The sequence below is a fragment of the Mauremys reevesii genome, linkage group 2 (genome assembly GCF_016161935.1).
Source record: "Mauremys reevesii isolate NIE-2019 linkage group 2, ASM1616193v1, whole genome shotgun sequence".
Classification (NCBI taxonomy): Eukaryota; Metazoa; Chordata; order Testudines; family Geoemydidae; genus Mauremys; species Mauremys reevesii.
In genome coordinates this window covers 72,547,468-72,574,332 of record NC_052624.1, presented here as the reverse complement: position 1 = coordinate 72,574,332, position 26,865 = coordinate 72,547,468, and the positions used below count along the sequence as shown (strand labels likewise).

General features: G+C 37.9%; 1 protein-coding gene across 5 annotated transcripts in view; it reads left to right on the top strand.

Moving 5' to 3' along the window:
* Positions 1–26,865, top strand: part of SLC4A7 (solute carrier family 4 member 7) — a 173,160-nt gene that overhangs the window by 103,246 nt on the left and 43,049 nt on the right. For 3 of the 5 annotated variants that reach the window (XM_039527059.1, XM_039527061.1, XM_039527062.1), the window contains exons 6-10: positions 3,752–3,940; positions 8,245–8,601; positions 21,042–21,157; positions 22,635–22,792; positions 24,790–24,877. In XM_039527059.1, the coding sequence (XP_039382993.1) occupies positions 3,752–3,940; positions 8,245–8,601; positions 21,042–21,157; positions 22,635–22,792; positions 24,790–24,877 (908 nt within the window). Of the gene's footprint in view, positions 1–3,751; positions 3,941–6,505; positions 6,635–8,244; positions 8,602–21,041; positions 21,158–22,634; positions 22,793–24,789; positions 24,878–26,865 lie in introns of those variants that run through there. The other 2 variants (XM_039527064.1, XM_039527063.1) reach the window with 2 other exon arrangements.

The following is a 26,865-nucleotide window of genomic DNA, read 5'->3' as shown; positions in this document are numbered from 1 at the left end:
GTTGCACAGCTTGATTTAAACCAGGGGTCGGCAACCTTTCAGCAGTGGTGTGCCGAGTCTTCATGTATACACTCTAATTTAAGGCTTCGAGTGCCAGTAATACATTTGAACGTTTTTTAGAAGGTCCCTCTATAAGTCTATAATATATAACCAAACTACTGTTATATGTAAAGTAAACAAGGTTTTCAAAATGTTTCAGAAGCTTTATTTAAAATTAAATTAAAATTCAGATCTTATTAGTTTAGTGTGATCCTTGCCCTTGCTTTTCCTTGTTGAGTTTTCCAATGTCTGGTGGCACCTATTTAGATACTTTAAGCTGCAAACAGGCTTCTGAGTTATAAGTTGATAACCAGCTGACAGAAGATCAGTGGCTGGAACCCCTGATCCACAGCTGAGGTGAGTGGAACTGGCAGCTGGTAGGGCTGAGCAGGACCGGAAGCCTGGACCCTGTCTGGCAGGGGGCCTGCGCTGGAACTCTAACTGGAAGCAAGGTGAGTGGGGCTGCGGCGGGGATCCCTGCTGGCAAAGGGCCAGCAGCAGCCAGAACCCCAGAGCAGCTGACCACCAGAGCTCTGGGGTTTCCACCACCGGCTTCTGCCAGCTGGGGTCTCAGCATGCTTCCAGCCTGGGGTTCCTTCCCCCAGGCCAGCAGCGGGTGCTGAGTGGGACCCTGGCTGGCAAGGGGCCAGCAGCGGGAACCCCAGAGCGGCGACAGGCTGAGCAGCTCAGCCTGCCCCGCGTGCCATGAAAAATCAGCTCGTGTGCCACCTTTGGCACGCGTGCCACAGGTTGCCAACCCCTGATTTAAACTTTCACTTTATAAATGGTAAGAGAGGAGCTGAAATAAAACTTACTTTATTTAACTTAGCATGTTGAAAATGTCCTCAATAGTCTCTAATTAATTATATAAAAACAGCTTTGAAAACGTTTTGCGTACACACACACACACACACACACACACACACACACACACACACACACACACACACACACACACACACACACACACACACACACACAGTAGCAAGTGGCTTTTATTTTAAGATCCTTTAGGCTAGCTTAATTCCATTTTCTTAGTATCTGTGATTTCACTGAGTGATGCATTTTTGTGACTCATAGTGGACTTACTGCTGACCAGCGGGATCATGGGGTACCAAAAGAGGGAGGGACAAAGGGTTTTCAGTAGAATTCTCAAAATCTCCTAAGTGACTTAGGAGCTTTTGAAAATTTTACTCTTTAGCTCTTTGTATTGAGCTCTTTTCTTAGCTCATTTAGTGGGAGCATTTAGTACATACTTTTGAAGTAAATAAAACCTACAGATTTTTTCTTCTGATTATATTTATCAGTGATGTTAGTGCAAAATAACTGTAGTTACTTTCCAAGTCATCTTATGTATTTGTCATGGTTTTTAAAAAGTTGGTAAATACTGAAAGAAGCTGAGCTAGAAGATATTGAAAGACATGCATAATATTATCAATATTTGGACACACAAGTCTATTTTCCAGTTCCAGTGCAGGGTCTCAGTGACTGGATATCAGTCTTTGACTAGTTGTTGTGGAGGCATAAAGATGTTCTGTTTTCTCATCTTGCAGCCAGATTTAATGGGTCTCTTTGGTTCCTATTCAAAAGTATAAAAGGCTGAGTATCTCTCTGAGGCTGCAGAGCTATAGGGAGGGGCAGGACATCTTGCCAAGAGAAACCCTAGCAACAACCACCTCAGACTAAAGTTTGTTTCTAAATACAGTCCTGTCTCAGGACTTAGTTACATACATTAAGAATAAAGACAAAGGATGGGGGATAACTTTGGCTTATAAAGTATTTTGTGTGCATGTGGTGTATGTACTGTATGTACATCAGAGTGAGGGTTGTTCCTGTTTACAGAGCTGTAATTGCAGTGCAGTTTAGACCATTGCTCATTCTTTCATATCCTTCATCTAAGTTTGATGTACCTTTAAAATTGGTCGTGCCACTCTCACTCTATCCAACACGTGCACACAAAACCTAACATTTCCTGTGTAAGGGGCAGTCTGGTTGGGCAGATTTAGATGAATAAAACTAAGACCAAGAAATATCAGATCACAAATAGGTTCACAAGAATTGCCATACTGGATCAGACCTGTGGTCCGTCTAGTCCAGTTTTTTGTCTGACAGTGGCCAACACCAGATGTTTTGGAGAAAGGTACAAAAAACCTCTTAATCTCTAGTAGTTAGAGATTGGTTTAAACTTTGAATCATGAGGTTTAATCTCTTCCAATTTATCATCATCATCATCATCTATTATAATGCTGGCTGGATATTCTTGTTGTTCATATAAATGTCCAATCCCTTTTTGAACCTTGCTAATTTTTTGGCCTTAGTGACATCCTGTGGCAATGGGTTCCACAGTTTAGATGTATAAATAAATAAAATTTAAGATGAATTACTTGTCTAATCTAGATTTGCTAAAACAGATTTATTAAATAGGATCTTCAGGGCAATATTCTATGGCAGTGGATTTTCATGTAGGAATAATATATTAGTTAATCTTTGTTTCCTCTGAAAGAGGAACAGATACATGTATAGAATATCCTAAAGACATTTTTTTTTAAACAACATTACAGGACTCACTTCATCTGAGTATCAAAGCATCACAATATTACTAAAATTTCAGACATTGTGGGCATTTTAAAGATCCCAGGGAACTTTCTTATAAAAGCTACAATGTTAACCCAATGTCTTCTGTAATTATATTTTGCCTACCTCAATTCTTTTTCATTTTCAATTAGATACATATACTTGACTTCCTGTCTTAACCAGTATAGATTGCTGTGTGTGGTGTTATGTGCTGTAAAGCTGTAATTGTGTTTATCTTCGGAGGAGACTGCAGATAGATAAAATGATCCCTGCATAGTTTATTTTATTTGGAAGGCATTATATCCTCTTTTAATACAACAGGTACTATATCAATGTAAGTTCTTAACCTTACTAGGGATCTCAATACCATTATTAGAAATGGTAAAATGTAACACAAAGGTCTTTATATAAACAGATTCATACAAATTTCTTCCAGGTAAGTCTTGTGTTACTGAGTTTGTGCAACTTAAGATGTTGGCCTAGAAATCTTTCAAGATTCTTTAAACTAGTCAGTAAAAGAAAATGCTGGTTTCTGTTTTACACAGCCATATAGGCAGATTTTCATTCCTCAGTTTATATCTAAGGTATTTTGGAAACATGGCTGATCATACATTTTCATGTGATTTAAAAATATCGAAAAACCCACCCAAATTTTGCAAATTGACCAGTTTTGCCACAGTTTACGTGTCATCTTCACTCTTTGCAAAAGTGTGAAATGGAAAGCACCATAAGGAATCTTGACGTTTAGGGCAACTTAAAAAAAGAATACACACCTGCTTTTTGTAATGAAGGCTGTAGTAAGTAGGAAGTTGAAATAAAGATAAATAATATTTTAAGTGGTAAACAATCTATTTATTCCTATAGGCCTTGTATTTTAAAATGCTGTGTATTTTGGAAAGAATACTGTTTAGTGATCCAAAGAAACGTTTGTTCAAAATGCGTAGATTTGAACTGTTGGCCCGCAATATTCTTGGCTGTTTCTTTTTAGTGGATCTAGATGCACAGTTTGCCAAAGAAAATAAACTTGAAGATTCTTCATGAATTAGTTTTACTGATTTTTCAGATCTGAGTTAATGTGGTGGTGTTGGGAATGCATATATTTAACTTAGATTTGATTTAAGTATTTTTCTCATGATAGATATGGTGTTGGACAACATGATTGCTTCTGGTCAGCTGGATGAGTCCATAAGAGAGCATGTCAGAGAAGCTCTCCTCAAGAGACACCATCATCAGAACGAGAAGAAATTCAGCAGTAGGATACCCCTGGTTCGGTCTTTTGCAGATATAGGCAAGAAACATTCTGACCCTCACTTGCTTGAACGAAATGGTGAGATAAGTTGTAACATCTAATTTATTCTAACCCGATGCAAATAATATATTAACATGGGAGAGGAGGGAGAAGTCAGAAGATAATAGTGGATACATTTTGTGAGTCCTCCTTGGTATGTAAAAGTTGTGTGGTGGTTCTTTTGTGGAGTTTGGACATTTACTTATGTTTTGCATGTGTAAAGTCTTGTTTTGCTCCTTGTAACCACTATGATGTCTTGACTTACTGTTTTCATTTATGCTATAGTATGGTTTAGTTGTCTGTTATGAATAAGGCTATGATTTAGTCATGGGTATTTTTAGTGGGGGGGAGGGAGGGGGACTGTCCCTGGGCCAGTCGCACTGGCCACTGCAGAAGTCATGAAGGTCACAGAAAGTCACGGAATCCGTGACTTCTGCGACCTCTGGGACGGACATAGAGCCCTAGTTATGAGGTATATAAACAGCATTTTCTCTACCCCAGCAATATTTTCAGTTGGTCATAACACTTTCACAGGATATGCTTCAATTAATTCTATATTTTTGGAAGGTTTAAAGTCATCCTATTACCTCAGCCAGGCAAAGCTTCATGTGCATCCAGGAGTCTGACTACCGGATTAAGCTTCCAGTTCAGTCTCCTTTATTGTTTGAGACTTAATCATGGTCTTAATGATCAGTGAAACTTTTAATTTTTATTTCGTATTAATTGTGTTCATCTTACTTGAGTTTTGCTTTCGCATAGTTGTCCAAAAAGGGAGTCTATTTTTTTTTAATTAAAAATAATAAACTACTTCTAGCTAAGGTTTGTTTAGTATAGTAGAACCTAGGTAAAAAACATCTTCACAAGATATACCATGTCTCCTGCTGATAATTAATTTCTGACCACTCTGGCATCCTGGTGCATTTCTTCCAGGTACTCAATTCCTAGGTTCAAACATTACCCCTCCAGGACAGCCTGTCTTACCTTTTATTCTTCCTTTATGGCCTCTGCCTTCCCCCCAGAGTTCTCCATCTTCTGTTTCGGATTTCCAGTCACATCAGCCTCGACATCTACTGGTTGACTTGAGAGCTTTGGCCTAGTAAGGACTGAAGTATTGGGCCCATCACAGAGCCTGATTAATGTCTCTCCTTAAAATAAAGTACTTGGGTTCTTGACCATTCTGGTGCAAGATGTGATATGTCTGTTGCCTTGGAACATGTACTTGGGTTGTTTTAAGTGCTAGTGTGTGCTGAGTTTGATCTGTGCCATAGAGATCTTTTAGCTAGTTTCCTAATGTACACTGAGGATTAGGAAAAACTGGACAGTATCTGATGTCAGCACATAGTAAAAACAGTTTTTTGCCAGGATGTCTTGGTTTCTAAAAGGAAGAAAATGGTCCTAAACTTTGAACTGATTGTGAAGACTTCAGTTGCAACGAATAACTGATACTTTTTTCAGTATGTGTATTGAAACTTGCCAAGTCTAACTAACACATGCCCAATCCATACATCTGCATCCCTAGAAAATAGTATTCAGAGAATTTAATACCTATGTAAGATATCTTCCTGGTCTTGAAAACAAATTAAGTTGCTTTTCACATTATGGACTACATTGGATTCTTAATTACAACATGCAAAATAGAACATTGGGCTTTATCTGTCTAATTTGCTACCGAAGCAGCAGTGCACTAGAGACTAATTTCAAATCTTTAATACTGAAAATGAAATAATTTTCAATAAAATTCATTCTGTAGAATGCACTCTTCAGGTAAACCCTCTAAAATTGAGTTTTTCCTGTATACTTGTGGACACTACCTCTCCATCCCCCAAAAGAATGTTAGGATTGTTCAGTATGTTCGTCCTCCTTATACATTTTATATGCATGTGATAATACTGAATGCATCTGTGTTTTTTGGTACCTGCCTGATGGTATAATATATATGAGAGAGAGAGAGAGAGAGATGTGTTCACCTCCAGGTCTTTAGCAAAATCCATCATACTCTTGCTCTGTCTGAAACGGAACACCAATCATTATGCATGTACTCATGTAGGTTTGGGGAGTTGCAGTCAGTCTTCTCTAGAGATGCTCTTCCCTCACCCCCCTTTCCTAAGGGAAATAGTGGGGTGAACTGTTTAGAATCTTTTTCCCTGGTAGGGAAGAACAGGCACCCATTAGAAACTTGTCTCTGAGGGAAGGATGGTGACTCTATTCTCCATCTTAGAATAGTGGGGAAACAAGAAGATAAAGAGAGACTACATTGTGTGGCAAGGGTGAGAGACTGAGAGAGATTTGGAGAAACCTGAGGTTAAGTAGATGAATGAGATTGTAATAAGAGACCGAGGAGTAGTATAATTTTACACTTGTATATTTCACTACAGCACAAGCAGGAGACACTTTGATCTAGAACATAATACTCCTCAGGGAATTCTGTACACCTGCGCAATGCAGAATTTGTGCAGAATTAATGTTCCGTGCAGGATTTCCTTTTCTCCTCTACTGAAATGGGCTGCAGAGCTGCTGGTTGCCACTAGGGGGCTGCTGGACCCGGCAGAGCCCAGCTCCCTAGCTGGCAAATAGAAGAGACTGCCACGGGGAAGGGGATGTAGCTGAATGTTTCCCGGCAGCTGCATTTCATGGCACACTCTGAAGGAAGGAGGCATCATGCAGGAAACTCCATACAAACCTGGGACGCAGCATCAGGCTGTTTCTCCCGCTGGATTCCTTGGCTCTGGGAGGGTAGGGGATGCAAGTGTTTGGAATGGGGGGGGGGCATGGCTGGGCTCTTGGCGGGGAGGGTCAAGTGTCTGGACTGGGGGGAGTGACTGGGCTCTGTGGGGTAAGGGTGTGAGTGTCTGAGCTGGGTGGTGCGCCACAGCTGGGCTCTGGGTGGAGGGGGGGCAAGGGGTGCGGGTATCTGGGCTGAGAGAGGGCACCCTGCAACTGAACTCTGAGGTGAGGGGGAGGGGCGGGGGAGGTGGCAGAGAAACAGGAACTGTGTTGTTGTAGGGGTTTCTTTAATTCTCTACAATTTTTTTGTGTGTGTGTCTGTATTGTTACAGACAGTTTCTGACAGGCATTTTGAAATAAATTACCACAATAATTGAAACTGGCATGATTATATAGTGTTATTTTGACAAATCAAATATGCAGAATTTTCAGTTTTTTGGCACAGAATTCCCCAAGGAGCAACATAAAATAGGCTGCTGCAGCCTGTATTAAGTAGCAGCTGCCCTTAATTTTTTTTAAAAATTGAGTATTTCAGCTATTATATTGTTATATTATGATGTGATGTGACTTGACATGTTGTCATATCATGCACCACCACTATTACAAAACTGTAATGAAATAATGCAAAAATTATAAAAGTAAAAATATTTTTGAAACTTTTTTTTTGTTTTTAAATGAAGATTTTGATTTTTTTTCCCCAAATAAAACTTCTATTTCATGGAAAATTCTGAAAATGTGTTTTCATTCTGATATGTAATGAAAATGAATTGTAAAATGTCAACATTAAGTTTTGGCGAGCTCTAAATATGATAGCATCTTATGCTATGTACAAATAACTGACAGGAGTGGTGTCAGTTGGACTACACCCTTTAGTGCTGATGGATTGAAATTTGGTCCCTGACCAAATGTTAGTGAGTGCCAATGATTTAAGATATTCTCCTTCAGGTTAGATTTGGTAGGTTATTTTTAACTTGGAAACCTGACACCGTCCTTTGTCCTCGACAATAAGTTTTACTGAAATATTAAATATTAACTATTTCCTTCCTTCCCTTTACAAGTTTTTATGTAGTGCTTTACAAAGAGTTTCATTATCCCCATTTCACAGATGGGGAGACTGAGGCATAGAGAAGTAAGATGATTTGCACAAGCTCTCCCAGCAGGCCAAATAATTATATTTAATTTGTGGTACAAATGCTTCAAAATCTCCTCACCTGACATTGTCACAGTAGCATTATGTCTTAGCCTAGTAGAAAGCTTCCAGTACGAATGATATGTAGTAATATCCGAACTTGATTTTTTTTCCTTTTTAACATCTAGTGGAAACAATTATTTTAGATGTCAATATTTTATGATCATATGCTAAATTCTTATTGGACCTTTTTTAATCAGTTACTGGCCATATCCTTTTCTCTTAAATTCCCATTATGTGCTAATTGGTACTTGTCAGTAAGGTACCTGCTGACTTTTCTAATATCTAAAAATCTGATTCACTCTTGCATCTTGCTTAACTCTTATCTCACCTGCATGGATGTGATGTACATGCATAATTTGTCTTTTTTTAAAAAGCCTGTTTCCCTGCTGTAAACTTCATTGTGTTTCATTTATTTGTTTTATCTCAGGGGAAGGCCTTTCAGCCTCCCACCACTCTTTGCGAACAGGTCTCTCTGCTTCAAATATTTCCCTGAAAGGAGAAAAACGTTTGTCCCTTCTTCTCCATTACCTTCTTCCTTCTTCAAGAGCTGGAACCCCGGCAGATTCAAGATGTACAACCCCACTACCTACCCCTCAAAACACACCACCCTCCAGTCCTAGCAGCGGCCGCCTGGCAACCACAAGTTCCCAGCCAAGTCCGCTTCAGGGCAAGGAACTGCTGGTGTCACCTGCCAGTGATGATATTCCCACAGTAATAATCCATCCACCTGAGGAGGACTTAGAAGTTCAGGAAAAGAAGAGAGAGGATAATATTGACATACCAGGCAATTATCCAAACTTAAAACTGTCCATGTGTGATGCTATCTGAATCTGGATCACTTGCATTGCAATGTTGAGCACTTGGCTTGGGCATAAATGAGTATTATTTATAACTGTTACCTCTGTCTGCATGTTTTATTTCTTCTGAAGTGTGATTGTTTCTTATTCAGCATAATAGATCTATTCCAAAGATTTTTACTCTTAAAAAAATTAACACAAACATTGTTCAAGTTCACCTATTTATAATTGCATTTTAACTCCTTGAAGCAATGAAAAATAGAATTTTTCATACTTAACCTTTTTTATTTGATTAAAAAGTAATGTTTGTGTTTTTGTTTTAAAAATAAGCAATTTTTAAATAAAATTGTCTTTAAATAGGCAAGATGTCAAAAATGGTGGCCTTTTCCTTTTACTCACCTCGAATCCATGTAAATGAAGATATTAAGTTAGTCCTTAAATGTGGTATGTGGTTTAAAGACATGGGACATGCTCTGAAGTATTTATAGTCTAAATCAGACATGTTACAACATGTGGATAGAAATGAAAGACGGTAGGGACAGGAAGAAACAAGGGTTACAGTTACAGAGTTGGGGTAGTAATTTAGTCAGTTGTGTGTTTGTGCCATGATGGATTTCGGTTTTAAATACTTTGTTAGGCTTTAGCTTAAGTTTATATTATAAAAATCTCAGAACGGTTATGAACAGAAGTAGTGTACCTTAAAACTGACACATCCAGCATTTCCATAATTGGTGCCAGTGAATTTTCCAGTGGTGCATTATCACAGTGTCAGATGCTTAATGACTGTTGAGGGAACAAGCAGAGTGTTTGGGTTTTTTTTAATTTGCTGAGTATTGTAAATTAACTAAAGGAAACCTAGTAACAGCTGCAGTTCTTTTTTGTTATCGGTCCGTGAAACACTTTGAGGCTGTTTAGCTCGTGTAAAAAGCATAATACATATAAAAACACTGGATATAAGAGAACAATATTCCTCTGAAAATGCCTTATTAATATGTTGAGTAAGCGTTTGTTTTTTATCCCAGCAATTGATTCATAACATTTGAGTTTTTCAGTCATTTCTTAGCATTAGAGCCAATTGGAAGCTGAAGATTTTGGCAGTTTTTCTAATTAACGTATAATTGTTTGTAGAGGTCACTTTTCTCTTTGCCTCCAAGTGCTTTCCTTTTTTTTTTTTTTTTTTTTTGAAAATGACTGAACACCTTACCAGGAAGAACAGAAAATGTTCAAAACATGAAACTGCTCATTCTCACCATTCTGAAACTGATCTCCATTTGTGTGGATTTGGACTGCTGTAACTCAAATATTTAACCCCCAGGCACAATCTCCTTGGTGTTCTTTCTTATTATCCAGTAAGAGAAATTGGGAGACAGATACGACCCTCCAACCAGACTGGCTATCTAGCACAAGCCCTTTGTCTCTGGGCATCTTGAAAAAACAGATCCATCCCATTACCTGGCCAGACCTGAGGTGAGTGATCCTGGCCCAGCCAACGCTATCTATCCATCTCTAATACAGGCCCAGGTTCAGGGTAACAAGGAGCAGGAAGTTTAAGAGGCATGTGGTGGATGGAGTAATCAGTGTCAAGTGCCCTGGTTTTCTGCTTTTCCTCATTTTCCACCTAAGGGTAGTGAATATATTATGCTTCAGAGAGTAATTAGTGCTAAATCTGTCCTAGCACCAGTGCTCTGAGTCACTGAACAAGGCCTTTCCTCCCTTCATAAACGAAAAGAAATCTTGTCCCCTGCCTCCTTAATATATAAAAACACTCTTAATGAGCAGAATGTTCATATAAAGATCATTCTCCCCCTCAAATCCAAGGATGATCTTATATTTTTCATGGAGGAGGATGACTCTGCAAGCATTAAACAACTGGATATGGTTAATGGCTCTGCACTAAAGACCACAGCCTTCACTTTGGTATCTCTTCTCTATTGAGAGAGACAAAATGCCATACACAGTACTGTAGAACCTGAGAGAGACAAATGAAGATAAAGTTCTCCAGCTGAATCCAAGTCAATCTTAAATTGATTCTAAGCTTCAAGGAGATGTATCCCCATATTTATAAAAGAGAAATCTGAAGAGGATGATCTCCCAATTCCTCTGGCTGTATATACTCTGGTCTCTTTTTGTCTGATCCATTGTTTAGAAGTGGATTCTTTGGTTTTCTGGACCCCCAAAAATCCAATATTAACATAGAGATGCCCTTGAGAAGAGTCTCTCAAACTCTGGTCCATGGGCTACCACTGGTCTGGAGTCTTTCTTAAGAACATAAGAATGGCCGTACTGGGTCAGACCAAGGGTCAATCTGGTCCTGTATCCCGTCTTCTGACAGTGGTCAATGCTAGATGCTTCAGAGGGAATGAACAGAACAGGGCAATTATTGAGCGATTCATCTCCTGTTGTCCAGTCCCAGTATCTGGCAGTCAGAGGCTTAGGGACACCCAGGGCACGGGGTTGTGTCCCTGACCATCTTGGCTAATAACCATTGATGCACCTATCCTCCAACTTATCTGATTCTTTTTTGAACCCAGTTATAGTTTTGCCCTTCCCAGCATCCCCTGGCAGTGAGTTCCACAGGTTGGCTGTGCAGTGTGCGTGTACTTCCTTCTGTTTGTTTTAAACCTGCTGCCTATTAATTTCATTGGGTGACCCCAGTTTGTGTGTTATACCTTGTTCACTTTCTCCACACCATTCATGATTTTATAGACCTCTATCATATCTCCCCTCCCCCCACAATCATCTCTTTTCCATGCAGAACAGTCCAGTTCTTTTTAACTTCTCCTCATATGGAAGCTGTTCCATGCCCGTAATCATTTTTCTTGTCATTCTCTGCACTTCTTTTCAGTTTGTGTGTGTGTGGTTTTTTGAGATTGGGCAACTAGAACTACAGGTAGTATTCAAGGTGTGGGCATACCATGGATTTATATAGTGGTGGTATATTTTCTGTCTTATTATCTATCCCTTTCCTAATGGTTCCTAACGGTCTGCTAGCTTTTTTAACTGCTGTTTCACATTGAGTGACTGTCTTAAGAGAACTATCCTCAGTAACCCCAAGATCTTCCTTGAGTGGTAACAGCTAATTTAGACCCCATCACTTTGTATAGTTGGGATTTTTTACCAATGTGCATTATTTTGCATTTATCAACATTGAATTTCATCTGCCATTTTGTTGCCCTGTCACCTAGTTTTTGTAAGATCCCGTTCTCTTCGCAGTCAGCTTTGGACTTAACTATCTTGAATAAACTTATATCGTCTGCAAACTTTGCCACCTCACTGTTTATCACTTTTTCCAGATCATTCATGGATATGTTGAATAGCACTGTTCCCAGTACAGATCCTTGGGTGACCCCACTATTTACCCCTGTCCATTCTGAAAAATGGCCATTTATTCCTACCCTTTGTTTCCTGTTTTTTAACCAGTTACTGATCCATGAGAGGACCATCCCTCTTATCACGACTGCTTACTTTGCTTAAGAGCCTTTGGTGAGCGACCTTGTCAAAGGCTTTCTGAAAGACCAAGTGCACTATATGCACTGGATCACCCTTGACCAATGTTTGTTGACCCCCTCAAAGAATTCTGGTAGATTGATGAGACATGATTTCCCTTTACAAAAGCTGTGCCAACATCCCCAACAAGTCGTGTTCATCTATGTGTCTGAATTCTGTTCTTTACTATAGTTTCAGCCAGGTTGCCTTGTACTGGTGTTATGCTTATTGGCCTATAATTGCCAGGATCGCCTCTGGAGGCTTTTTAAAAATTTGGTGTTACATTAGCTATCCTCAAGTCCATCTGGTACAGAGGCTGATTCAAGTGATAGGTTACACACCACAGTTAGTAGTTCTGCAGTTTCATATTTGGGTGAATACCATCTGATCCTGGTGACTGTTACTGTTTTTAATTCATCAGTTTGTTCCAAAACCACTTTGATTGGAGGTTCATGGAATGAATAATGGAAAACCGATTTTTGTCTTTGGGTTCCATTGTCAAAAGGGAATTGGAGCCCATTCCACTATGGAAGGGCATGGCAGTGCAGATTTTCCCTCTACAGACATGAAGGGCTACAACCTTGTTGGCTGTTGCATGTCCATTCTAAGCTTTAGGGACTAGCTAGCTATACCTTCTTTGGGCCAGTCTTTAGAAGATATTCCCTGAGGTAGTTTCTAGTGTCTGATATCTTGTTTTTCTGTCCCTTGTTCTAGGTTATTCAGAAGCTTAATATATATGGGATTTTTAGAAATAACCCAAACGTGAGTTGGTGTATAAGGTGGAGAAATATTACTTTTTCCATTTCAATTTGTTCTTTGTAGTGCAGACACTAGCTCCTAACAACTCAATCATGCATCAAAGCATTCTCTTTCACAAATTAAATATTACAGTAATTTCTTAAGTTTAATGTTTAGCTTTTCAAGTTTTCTTGTACCATCAGTGTTTCTCCTATGAAAAGGCAATTCAGAACCAGTGTTTCAGAAATGTTCATGCTTTGGAACTACTGAATTCCACAGAACGGGGGCAGAAATAGTCAAAATAAATACTAAAATAACCATCTTTGGCTCTGCTGGTAAATGAGAGAGGAATGCAAACTTCTTATGAATAGCTGTGGACAACAAAAATAAGTGAACAGGCAAATATTTGTATTTGAGGCTTTGACGGTTTTTTGCTCTAGTATTCATTTTATTTTAAGTTTAATAGATACAATTTATGTTTTTAACACTTAGCTAATTTAGAATAGTTTTGCCCTGCAATTCCTTAGCATCCGATCATTTACTAAAATAATTGTAATAATTGCAAACCTACAAGTATTTCTTCTGGAAAAACTCATCCAATTCTTTGCTTCTTTAACAGGCTGCGTAATGCCAGGAAAACACATCTTGAATGTTAGACATCTTGAAAGTTTAATTTCTTTAGGAAGTCTAGAATTAAACTCTCTTTAAAAATAAATAATTCACTGTGTAGGATTTGATATACATGCATGCAGTTATGGTAGGACAGTTAGCATGGAAGATATAGCTGAGTCCAACTCAATGCCTAAAGCAGCTCCGATTTACACTGTGATATCAATGTCTTTTCTTAACTTGATGTTGATCTCTTCTCACTGAGGCGGAGATCGAGGCGGAAAGCTTCTTGATTTCTTCTTTTAACAATTGGGACCTCCTTTTTCCATCAGCAGTCCATGAGTCTAGTACTGAATTAAGTCCAATAATGAATGAAGTCTGAATAAGGAAAAAGTTAAAAAAAACAAACTATAATTTGGTATTTCTTTTAGATAGATTTTGTAAGAAGACAGAGAAGAATTACTAGTTAGGCCTTTATCCAACCTCAAATTGCCTCTGTCACAGAGTCTGTGGAACCTCTATAGAAGCTGCTCCATATCTTGTGGGATTCTTCCCCATTGGAAGTACCTTACTTAGCTATACCAGGAATCCCCTTCCACAGAGTGGAATTGGTGAATCTGCTTTTCATGATGACATCAAGAAAGGGTCTGGGCATGCTCATTGTTTCCCTCAATATTCCAGCATGGGGATAAATGAATGTTTTTGTATCTGACAGCCTGGAAAACAAAGGGCAAGTGTTTTCTATGTGGGAGAGCTGTTATTGGGCTAGAGCTAATAGATTGGGGGAGAGAGAGACAGGAATTGTTTCCTCACAAATGGAGATTGCATGGGAGAACTCCATCACCAGAATGAGGGCTGGGGGCTGGAAAACAATTTAAGGCAGGACAGTGACCTGGTTCAACAGTCTGATGCAGTATTTGAGAAGCTGTATCAACAGGGCTTTTCATTCAGTTTTTTTGATTGTGTGCCCCAGAATACCAGATGGTCTTATAGGCTGGATAAGAGCATATATTGTAGCCTGATTTGGGGTGTGTTAGTAGTGTTGATATAATTTATCCACTTAATTTTAATTTTATTTGATTAATTAATTTTTAATTAATATTAATAATAATTATTGGATATTAATTAGTATGGGTTTGGCTCGCCAATATATTTGATCAGAAGATAAAGTTCGTCCTGAATCAGTCTTCATAGAGTTTATAAAAGGAACTTTGGGGTTATGACAGGAGCTTACACTGAGACAAATATAGTCATATAGACCTTTTTATTAAAATCAATAAAATGGTAAGCAAATGGTAAAACAGTTCAGGATTACAGAGTTACAAATATCACAGTTCTTTAAGATATATATTTATGATTTATGCAAACTTGATTAATACTCACACTCTGGTGCAGCAGCACCTTGGGTGTTTTCACACCTCTGGCAGAGGAAGTTACTGCAAAGTTGTTTGCTTTCTAATTTAACTCTATATGCTATATGCTTTAACTAAAATAAAATATAAGGGAGATTAAATCCCTTTTCACTTAGTTTTGAAAAGAAATAATACTACGGCCTCTTAATAGTTAATAGCTGTCGTAGATGGGTAACATCGATACGTAGTGGAAGGTGGAGGCAATGAAGAGTAGACAGGAGCAGATAGATGGGTAGAATTGCCTGTCTAATGGTGAGCTGTCTCACCTTTTATGTAGGGCATTAGTCAGAATTCCTTCCTCCTATGCCCAAATTTCATCTTTCCCCCACGGAAATGTTAGGGTACATTTGCCCCATAGGCCAGTATGTGTGTGCGTATGAATGACAAGTATGTACGCATTTGTGGTGTACTTGTTAGATTTGTGGCAAAAATCCCCCTTTTCCACCCTTTACTGTTATTGGTCTCCAGACATCTGCATAGGTATTTTGTCTATTATTACTTTTCTGAGTAAGGGTCCCAAAATGTGCTAAAGTTGCCTTAGCGTCATACAGGATGTTCGACCTGTAGGTCTCTTGCATTACAGCCACTTATTCTTAATATAAATCTATAAGCCTATTACATCAAATACTTAAATTTATAAGAAAGATATTTATACAGACCAGCAGATTAATCCTTAGGGCTACAATATAGATATGATTTATTTATATGTGTAGCTAGATACATAGATATCATATAGTGTTCAGTGTGTCAAAGTATAGTTGAGCTGCATAATAGCTCTGCCTCTTCACAGACCAATTAAGAACTTAAACTCATTGTCATTTACTTTAACTTTGTAAAAGTACTTTGTAAAAGTAAATCAATCTGACATTAAAACAAAACCACGATAAGGAACCTATCAGGAATCTTGCCTGAGTAAGGAGTGCAGACTAACTCCTAAGTGAGCAATTTAAACCATGAAACAAAGGGAATTCAAAATTAAACATTGTGAGGAATTAAGTTTCAGCTTTTAGTTAAGCTATTTAAATAAAGAGAATGAGGACGGGTTGCTGGAAGGAAAACCTGATCCATTAGGGAGGTTAGTTGAATTAATCTCATCTTATCAAAAGTCTGAGAAATAGGATCCAGAACTTGGAAAATAACCAATGAGATACAACAGATGTCACTCTTACAAATATAATTACAGTGCAGTAAATGTCTACCAAGAGAATCATATTTATGCTGTTAGTGAAAGGACTGTTTTCTATTATGATTTCTACTAGAGTCCTTTTGAATTGGAAATACCTAATTACCTCAGAATTACAAACACCAGAGTAACCAACTGACCAGTCAACCACACACCTCATTTGGAACTGGAAGTACACAAAAGAGAAAGCAGCATTTTTCTGCTGCATAGTAATATTTTAAAGCTGTATTAAGTCAGTGTGCAACTGTAAACTTTTGAAAGAACAACCATAACGTTTTGTTCAGAGTTACGAACATTTCAGATTTACTAACAACCTCCATTCCTGAGGTGTTAGTAATGCTGAGGTTCTACTGTAAACAAAATATAAATTAAACTTAAGAGAAACACTTGGTCCTCGGCAAATAATTTGAGACATTTGAGCCCAAACAATTTTTTTTTTAAATAGAGGAAAATGTATGTAGATGTGCTGATGGACTCTTCAGTATTGAGCTTGTGATATCATTTGTGAATGCAGCATAATTTCATTATGTTGCTTAAGCCACAAGAAACCAATTTATTTTTATTATGTATTTTCTAGCACTGGTTGATTTAAAAACAGCAGGAAAAACTATGAAAAATTTTATGGAAATGCTTCCATTTTTGTTGCAACTTTAGAATGCTGGAATCCGTAATTTTAGTAAGATTGTGAGAAAGCAAAAGCTAATAATCCTTTGGATTTGAATGAGATAAGGATTTCTATATTAGCACTAAGAGTTTTTGAACCTGGGCTGTAAACAGTTGGAGAAATTCTGACTTCAGTCATAAAAAGATCAATATTATCCTAATGCCAAAACTGAGAAATGGGCAAAATGGCAATTTACAGTTACTGTTTATGTATGAACCTGAGTGGATCAAATTCAGGGTACCAGTTCTGTGAACTTGGGAAAGTTGCAGCCAAGTACCTTTTGTCCCTTGCTCTCACCCTGAACACCACAGAATGTACATATTACAGATACTCTGGATAGGACAAGAGTGTCGCCTGTGAGATTATTCCCCCCACTTTCCTCCTACCCTGCTATGCATCCTCAGATTTAGGGATTAATTGATCTCTTGCCATGAATAATCTGCATTGGGGCATTGTTGAAATGGTTGGAATACAGATGAAAAATGACACATAATTGCACATCTTTCACAACTTACACTTCTTACATTATTTTACATTATTGTGCTAGGAGCAAAAAGTGAAGAGGGCATGAATTTGGCCTTTCTGTATTTATCTGAACATGTTTTGTTTTTTCCTCTTATGTACTAAGATGTAGACTTCCTATTTACTCCACGTAGCAGATATATTGCATTCCTGTTTCAGTTTTATAAACTCTCGCTAAAAAACAGAGTTTTATTCTAAATGTGGTGTAGCAGATTCATGGATTGGATTGACGGGTTTATGGGTTATCTCCTTTTTGGTGAATAATATATATTGCAGAGCAAAAGGGAGGAATGTGATTTTGCCATTTTAGTTGGCTGAGATTGGCATTTATGGTAGTAGTTAATTGCTAGCATAGTATAGGTTTCACAAAGAAAATTAAAGCCTATTTAATATCGTTGTTTTTATTTTATTAGATCGTCTTAAATGCTTATAAAATGGAAGAATGAAAATTGCAGTCTTATCACTAAATGATGATAGAACTTTTGGTTCTGACTCTTCTTTGGAATAGCTATATAGGATCAGATTTCTAGAATTCAGCTGTCTGAAAAAAAGTGAAACAGTTAAAAATGCCAAATGATAAACTTATAAGGAGTTTAGGCCTGTCTTGACGAGGCAAATGGTTGTGTTTAGATCAGGCTTAGCTAACATGAACTATTTATACTCCAAAGCTTTTTCTAGTTTAGTCAAAGCCTTAGGCCTTGGCTAGACTGAGACTGAAAGGTGTGATGTTAGAACATATTAGCTAATGCATTCTAATGTGTTTATTGTATAGGCAGGGCAATGTATACTTTAATGTGTGGCATAAGATGGTTGAGTTAAAGCCTAGAGGGAAGGCTCAGCTTTAACTCATTCAGTTTAGCATATGTTAAAATATTAGAGCTGTCAAGTGATTAAAAAAATTAAGCACGATTTAAAAAAAAATTTACTGCGTGATTAAACAACAATAGAATACCATTTATTTAAATCGTTTTGGATGCTTACTACATTTTCAAATATATTAATTTCAATTACAACAATACAAAGCGTACAGTGCTCACTTTATTTTTTATTACAGATATTTGCACTGTAAACAAAAATTTTTTTTTCAATCCACCTACAAGTACTGTAGTGCAATCTCTTTATCATGAAAGTTGAACTTATAAATGTAGAATTATGTTCAAAAAAGGCATTCAAAAATAAAACAATGTGTAACTTTAGAGCAGGGGTAGGCAACCTATGGCACGGGTGCCGAAGGTGGCACGCAAGCTGATTTTCAGTGGCACTCACACTGCCTGAGTCCTGGACACCAGTCCGGGGGGTTCTGCATTTTAATTTAATTTTAAATGAAGCTTCTTAAACATTTTAAAAGCCTTATTTACTTTACATACAACAATAGTTTAGTTATATATTATAGACCTATAGAAAGAGACTTTCTAAAAATGTTAAAATGTATTACTGGCACGCAGAACCTTAAATTACAGTGAATAAATGAAGATTCAGCACACTACTTCTGAAAGGTTGCCAACCCCTGCTTTAGAGCCTACAAGTCCACTCAGTCCTACTTCTTGGTCAGCCAATCACCCAGACAAACAAGGTTGGTTACAATCTGCAGGAGATAGTGCTGCCTGCTTTTTGTTTACAATGTCACCTGAAAGTGAGAATAGGCATTCGCATGGCACTGTTGTAGCTGGCGTCGCAAGATATTTACGTGCCAGATGTGCTAAAGATTCATATGTCCCTTCATGCTTCAACCACCATTCCGGAGGACATGCTTTCATGCTGATGATGGGTTCTGCTTGATAACAATCCAAAGCAGTGCGGACTGATGCATGTTCATTTTCAGCATCTGACTCAGACTCAGATGCCATCAGCAGAAGGTTGATTTTCTTTTTTTGGTGGTTTGAGTTCTTTAGTTTCCACATCAGAGTGTTGCTCTTTTAAGACTTTTAAAAGCATGCTCCACACCTCGTCCCTCTCAGATTTTGGATGGCACTTCAGATTCTTAAGCTTTGGGTCAAGTGCTGTAGCTATTTTTAGAAATCTCACATTGGTACCGTCTTTGCATTTTGTTAAATCTGCTGTGAAAGTGTTCTTAAAATGAACATGTGCTGGGTCATCATCCAAGTCTGCTATAACATGAAATATATGCAGAATGCAGGTAAAACAGAGCAGGAGATGCATAATGCTCCCCCCGAAGGAGTACAGTCACAAATTTAGTTGACACACTATTTTTTTAACGAGCATCATCAGCATGGAAGCATTGCCTCTGGAATGATGGCCGAAACATGAAGGGGCATACAAATGTTTAGCATAACTGGCATGTAAAACCTTGCAACACTGGCTACAAAAGTGCAGTGCGAACCCCTGTTAGAACTTTCAGGTGAGATTGTAAATAAGAAGCAGGCAGCAGTATCTCCCGTCAATGTAAACAAACTTGTTTGTCTTAGGGTATGTCTACACTATGTGATCAATCTATTGGGGATCGATTTATCGCATCTAGTGTAGACGAGATAAAATCGATCCCTGATTGCTCTGCTGTCGACTCCGGAACTCCACCGCGGTGAGAGGCGAAAGCGGAGTCGACGGGAGAGCAGCAGCGGTCGACTCGCTGCCGTCCTCATGGTCAGGTAAATTGACCTAAGATACGCCGACTTCAGCTACACTATTTGTGTAGCTGAAGTTGCGTATCTTAGGTCGACCTCCCACCCACCCCAATGTAGACCCAACCTTAGCGATTAGCAGAATAAGATGTACGACTGAGTGGACTTGTAGGCTCTAAAGCTTTACGGTTTTTTTTGTTTTTTTTTGAGTGCAGTTATGGTAACCAAAAAAATTCTGCATTTGTAAGTTACACTTTCAAGATAAAGAGATTGCACTTCAGTACTTGTATGAGGTGAATTGAAAAATACTATTTTTATCATTTTTACAGTGCATATATTTGTAATAAAAATAATATATAAAGTGAGTACTGTACACTTAGTATTCTGTGTTGTAATTGAAATCAATATTGAAAATGTAGAAAAACATCCACAAATATTTTAATAAATTTCAATTGGTAATCTATTGTTAGAAGTGCAATTGATTGCGATTAATTTTTTTAAGTTGCGATTAATTTTTTTGAGTTAATCGCGTGAGTTAACTGCGATTAATTGACAGCCCTATAAAATATATGTTGCTGTGTCTATACTAGATTATTTCAAACAGAATGCCTAAATCGTAGTGTAGCCAGGCCATAGCATAGATAGGGTAAACTGCTTCAAACCAGGTTAAGCTTCACTGATGTATATGATCATTTACATAAGTTTACCCAGAGAGTTGCACTAGTTTGGTTGACCACTAGTGTCTTAACCCTGATATGGTCAAAACCTGAGTCTCAGTTTTTTTTAATCAAATATCCACTTCAGATAATGCATTAAATTGTATGGTGGGTATGTTTTTGGTTTTTGGTTTTAATTCTAGGGCTTTCAAATTTATGAGTGTGTAACCTCTATCAGGTAGGTTCTGTACACAAGCATTGGTGGTGAGGATTAAAATTTTTACATTTGTCTTCTTCCCCAAAAGTCACTCTAGTTTTCTTTTCTAAACTGTTTTGTAAATGGCCACCATTTAGGCAACATCTGATTTTTAACTATTTTAAACAAACTTTAATTGTTTTCCAGAATAAAATAACTTGTTTATGTTGAATTTGTGGTACTAATATGAGGCACTTTTGTTTATTAACTTGCACATTCGCTTTTAGCAAGCTGCCACATTGAGTTCTTGCATAGTGTGTGTCTTGATTGGTCCATTTGCTGTGAACTCCATTTTGAAAATGTGTATTTTGTTTAAATCTAGGGCTTCTAGCATCTCCGCAGTCAGCACCTGGAAATTTGGATGCTGGAAAAAGTGGAGATGTTAAAGGTAATGGAACAGGAGGAAGCAGAGAAAACAGCACTGTTGATTTCAGTAAGGTAAATGACATTACATATTTTCTCAATTATAATAAGTAGGGCCATGTAACAGTATGGTAGCCAAACTGGTTGTTATTTTTACCGTAATTTGGGTTAACTACAGCAGTATCAGAATGCAGTATAGATTAAAATTAATTAGCCATTAAATGTTTTGGCTACTTTTGCAGTACATCTGGATTTAGTATTGTTAGATAATTTTGCCACTTCACATGTGCAGTATTTCCTGTAACTTGACATAAAAAGCCACTGTACTTGCTGATTGAGCAATACATAATATTTTCAGGTCAGATACACTGCAAAAGTTTTTACAAAACAGGAGCGTTCTGGGTGGTTTTGCATATAAAGTAGCTTAAGTTTTGTGAATTTCTGTTTTTCTTACTTTAGAGACTTAAGACCCCTTTTCAGAAAAAGGGCTTTTATGAATTATTCTGTAAAAGCCATGGAAATCTTAAGGGTAAAGAGCATTAGTTGTGTTACTTCTGGAAGCAAACCTTGTGTACTACTGTTAACCTCTCCCATCTTCTGTAGCTTAGATGTTTTGGGCTATAAGAATCACTATGGTTCTTACTACAAAATTCACCTGTTCAGTGTAATCTGTACAGTAAAAGATTGTAATAAACTGTTTGTCAAATTAAATTTTATAATTGTGCTGAAGCAAAGCTAATTTTAAATAGTAGTTCTCATCTGATCATGGCAGGTGCCATTTATTCCTACTCTGTCACAGTTTTTATATTTTTGCTTGGCCTGTCCTTCTGTACACCTGCCTTGTCTCCTGTTGGGCAGGAGTCAGCCTCCTGGCACTGTAGTTGTGGCACACTTGGTGTGGGACTCAAGAGGCCAGCTGTAAGTTTTCTAGATAACAACGTAACTAGTGTTAGTTTCTTGTGCCTTTTGTGTAACTGTTTGTAAACTAAAGAGTTCATGTGCTGTACAGTTTTGTAATGTTCCTCTGTAATTATATGCAGAAATGTAAGTTTCTTTATTCTATTTCAGCTGTTTATTTTTTGTGAATGAAAATTATATTAAACCTATTCATTCCTTTAAAAATATTTAAAATAACATTTATAAAATGTTAAAATAACTAAATTCTGGAAACTGTGTATAATTACAGGAACCCTCCTTAGTTATTGTTTTGTCGATTTGCTGTCAAGTAATGTCACCTACCACAGAGAAAATATTTCTGTCCTGAGAAGTTACTGTGGAAAAGTGATTATGTAGCTGAAACGTTTTAGTAGTTATAACTTGTAACAATAAAATAAATGTACTAATAAAATACTGCTGACAGACATATTTTATACACATCATATGCTTATCTTTTCTGTTCCTGTACATGTGAAATATTTCATTTGCATTTATATTGTTTTCATCAAAACAAGAGTTAAACAGTCAATGCTCTTCTTAGTTTTTAAAAATTCTTTGTAGAATTATCAATAAGAATTGTAAAGAAATAAGCAATTGTTTCATCTCTATATAATAGGTTGATATGAACTTCATGAGGAAAATTCCCACAGGAGCAGAAGCATCAAATGTGTTGGTGGGAGAAGTAGATTTTTTGGAAAGACCAATCATTGCTTTTGTGAGACTGTCCCCTGCTGTGCTTCTTTCAGGTCTCACAGAGGTTCCTGTTCCTACACGGTAAAGAAATCCTTGAATAACATGCATTTACCCACACAATAAAGTAACAGCACTTCAGTGTTCAAGCAGAGCAGAGATCAGAGTTTAGATTGTGAACTCATTTGGACAGTAACTGTCTTACTGTCTTAAATCTGTCTTGCATGGCAAGCAATTGTTGCAAATTTGTGTAATGAGGGCCATTTAAACCTCCTCCCAAAACTTTAAAAAAAAAATCATTTGATGATGATATCTTTATAACTGTTTATGAAGTTTGAAACTGACAATCCAGGTGGGTTTGGGAAGGATGGATCTCAGAGCTGCCGGTCCTTTTCTTACACCGTTTTAACTGTGTGACTAAGAAGACGTACGTTCCTCCTCTCCCACATGTTAACATGACAATGGATATAATCCATTAGGGGCTGGTCTACACTAAGGGGAAAAATCGATATAAGATACGCAACTTCAGCTACGTGAATAACGTAGCTGAAGTCGAAGTATCTTATATCGATAACTTACCCGTCCTCACGGCGTGGGATCGATGTCCGGGGCTCTCCATATCGACGCCGCCACCGCCGTTCGGGGCGGTGGAGTTCCAGAATCGATAGAAGCGCGTTCGGGGATCGATATATCGCGTCTAGATGAGACGCGATATATCGATCCCTGAAAAATCGATCGCTACTCGCCGATACGGCGGGTAGTGTAGACGTAGTCTGAGTCTTGAAGTACACCTCTACCCTGATATAACGCTGTCCTTGGGAGCCAAAGAATCTTACTGCGTCATAGGTGAAATCGTGTTATATCGAACTTGCTTTGATCTGCTGGAGTGTGCCATGTCTCTCTCTCCCCCCCCCCCCCCGCCCCAGCACTGCTTTACTGTGTTATATTCGAATTCATGTTATATCGGGTTGCGTTATATCGGTGTAGAGGTGTATGTGTACTCTGTGTAGAGTGCTCTATTGTGAAAACACAACTAAAGTGTGGGAAACTTATTTGATCATCTGATATCTAGAGTGCACATTCTAATATGTATTTACCTGTGAATACGGATGCTAGTTTTTGCAAATCTGATACCAAAGTGAAATACATTTACACCTTTCTTTTTCTAATGGCTAGGAAGTGCAAAGTGAAGGTTGGGTATAATCCTTCTCTTCTCCAGTTGCTACCAATGGTATGGCTTTAAGGGAAAAATTTTCAATACTTTGGTGTTTATCTCTGAGGATAAAATTCACCTTCACTGGCACAGGAAGTGTATGTTGGATCTGCCTGCACTAGTATTCTGAGGCCCCCAGGGGAGGGCAGGTTAATATTTTTGTTCGTAATTGAATGTGTCTGCTGGGACTTAATGTTGAAAGCAGTTTGATAAATTGAAAATTAAATACATTTGGTAGACAAAATGTGACTAATCTGATGATTGTGAAATGATTTTCAAGATAATTTTTTATGAACTAATTTATGCTGCACACTCCCAGACACAATAGGGCTAAATCATTTGATGCATGTTTTCACCAAATTCATTTAGAGCTGCCATCAGAGAAAAAATATGTTCATTGGGTTATTGTTGGAGAAGGGTAAAACCTGTGAATGTTTGGTTTGGTTTTATATCTAAAATGCAATTGCAGTTTCTTCAAGGAACTTGTCTGGAGATTTTCTTACAAGGACAGTGTGGAAAATTAAACTTAATGGCTTTCAATATAAATATTACATACTACTAATCTTTACAATAGTCTTCTAACTGAATTACCTGGTTTTGAACATTTCTTTTTAAAAAACAGCAACACTGCTTTAATTTTTCACAGGAAATGGTTCCAAAATTACATCAGTTTAAATCTTTGTGTTATATTTGTGTAGCTGAAACATCATTTTATCAGTACCAAAATGAGCCTACAAATTATGAATTCTAATATTTGATATGAAGAAGTAGCCTCAGATTTGATTTGAGCAGTTGGCTTTTTACAAAAGGCTTAAGGTGAAATAACTCAGCTCTCCTGGTCTCCTCTCCTATCTAACTTTTCCTACAGGTTCTTGTTTCTGTTACTGGGTCCAGCTGGCAAGGCACCACAGTATCATGAAATCGGAAGATCAATAGCAACGCTTATGACTGATGATGCAAGTAGTATATATTTACAATCCATTGAAAGCAAACCTGAGTGCTGAATAAAAATTTGCATTGCAGAAGTCTGAAATCATGTTCTCACAGACTATGCTTAATGGAATCTCTTTACAACCTATAATTCACAGATACCTGGCACAATCAAACTAACTTTATATAAAGAACAATGAAGAGACAATCCACAGAAACGAGGATGGATGTATAATAGCAATTTAAATTTATCCCTTGCCTTTCTTGTAGAACGATCCCAAAAGTACTGACAGAAAGATATATAAGCTATATATATATCTTTAACCTACCACTTAAATGTGGCCACTTGTTCTTTAAATGATGGCAGCTATTAAACAATACATTGTAATGGTACACAGCAGTTCAGGACAGAAAATTAAGAATGTTGTATAAAACTCAGACACTGAATGGGTATTTTTAGATGAGCAGAATGTAATGGCCAAATTTGAAATTTTGCTAGACACTTGAATTAATACTTCTAGTTTTCTGTGAAGTGCTGTGAGGTCTTTAAAGAGAACTGGGGATCAGGATCTCCATTTATTTCTCATTCAAAAGAAGACACCTCCCACAGCATATTTGGATATTATTTCAATACTGAATTCTCATACTATTAGAGTAAGTTAACTGAAATGTTAGCATTTCTTTAGGTAACAGCAATTTTTAACTTTTGAATTTTAATCCAGAAATATTTCTAAAATTATGGTATTTAATTAGGGCGTCTGGTTTTAGGGTGTGTATTTTTAGGAACATAATAGTTTACTGTTTAGCAAATGAATTTTATAAAACATTTTAATATAGAATTTTTAAAAATTCCAGAATTACATATTTTTTTTCTCCTCCTGAAGACCTGCATTTCTGGGGATTAACTTCCAGTACATATAGCAGCTCTTTAGGATCTGCCTCTGCAAACAATTTCTAATACAAACTAAACGTATCACTTTTAATGGGTAAAACGCCACCAAAGGAAAAGTGTGATTAGTTTTTTTTAAATTAAGCCTTATCTGTTTATCTTGAAACCAGAAACCCCAAGTTAAGATGGTCACTCATTGGTTTGTGAAACTGAATATAGTCTGAGATTCTTTTGCAAAAGCAAAAGTTCCATTACCTTTAAAGAGAGTGTGATTTGACTCTGTATTTTCTACATTTGTAAGACGCCACCCAGAATACATAAAATTTAAGGACACATAGTGGATGAAGTTCCTGAATTAAGCAGTATGCATATTTTGACATTGAATTAGTTTTAAATAGCTTGAACATGTTAATTCAGGGGTGGCATACACAACTGACTATGGTGCATTGAACTGTTACTGAATCAGAGTTCAGTAGTTGTAAATCTAATTTGATTTATTGAATGTTGTGAAGATGAGGTATTTAATATTTACAAACATTTAATGAATTAATCCTCACAATATCCCTGTGACATCTGAAATGTATAATCCCTATTTTGTACATAGGAAAACTGTTTGAAAGGGGAAGCTCGGGGGGTGGGGGTGAGTCTCAGCGGGGGGTGGGACGATGTGGGTGTAGGGGCATCTGGATGCATGGGGGTTGGGCGGCGGGGGGAGCAGCTACCTGTACAGTGATCCCTCCCCCAACCTGCGCACCCAGAGCCCCCCACACTGAGCCCCTTCCACATCAGGAGCCTCCTGTACCCAGAACTCCCCCTTCCACTGAGCCCCCCAAATTCCCATCCCTACTGAGCCTCACCCACTGCATCAAGAGCCCCCCCACCCCACTGAGCCCCAACCAGCTGCACCCTGACCCCCCACCCCACCAAGTCCCACTCCCCCAGTCCCCCCACCCCACTAAGCCCTAACTACCTTCTTCTGGACTCCCTGCAGAGTTCCTTTCCCCCTGCACCCAGAATGCCGCACCAAGCCCCTGTACGTGCAGATTCCCCCCTGCACCCAGACCCCGCCACTGAGCTGCCTATATCCAGATTGTGCCACACACAACTCTTGAGTGAGTTCTGCAC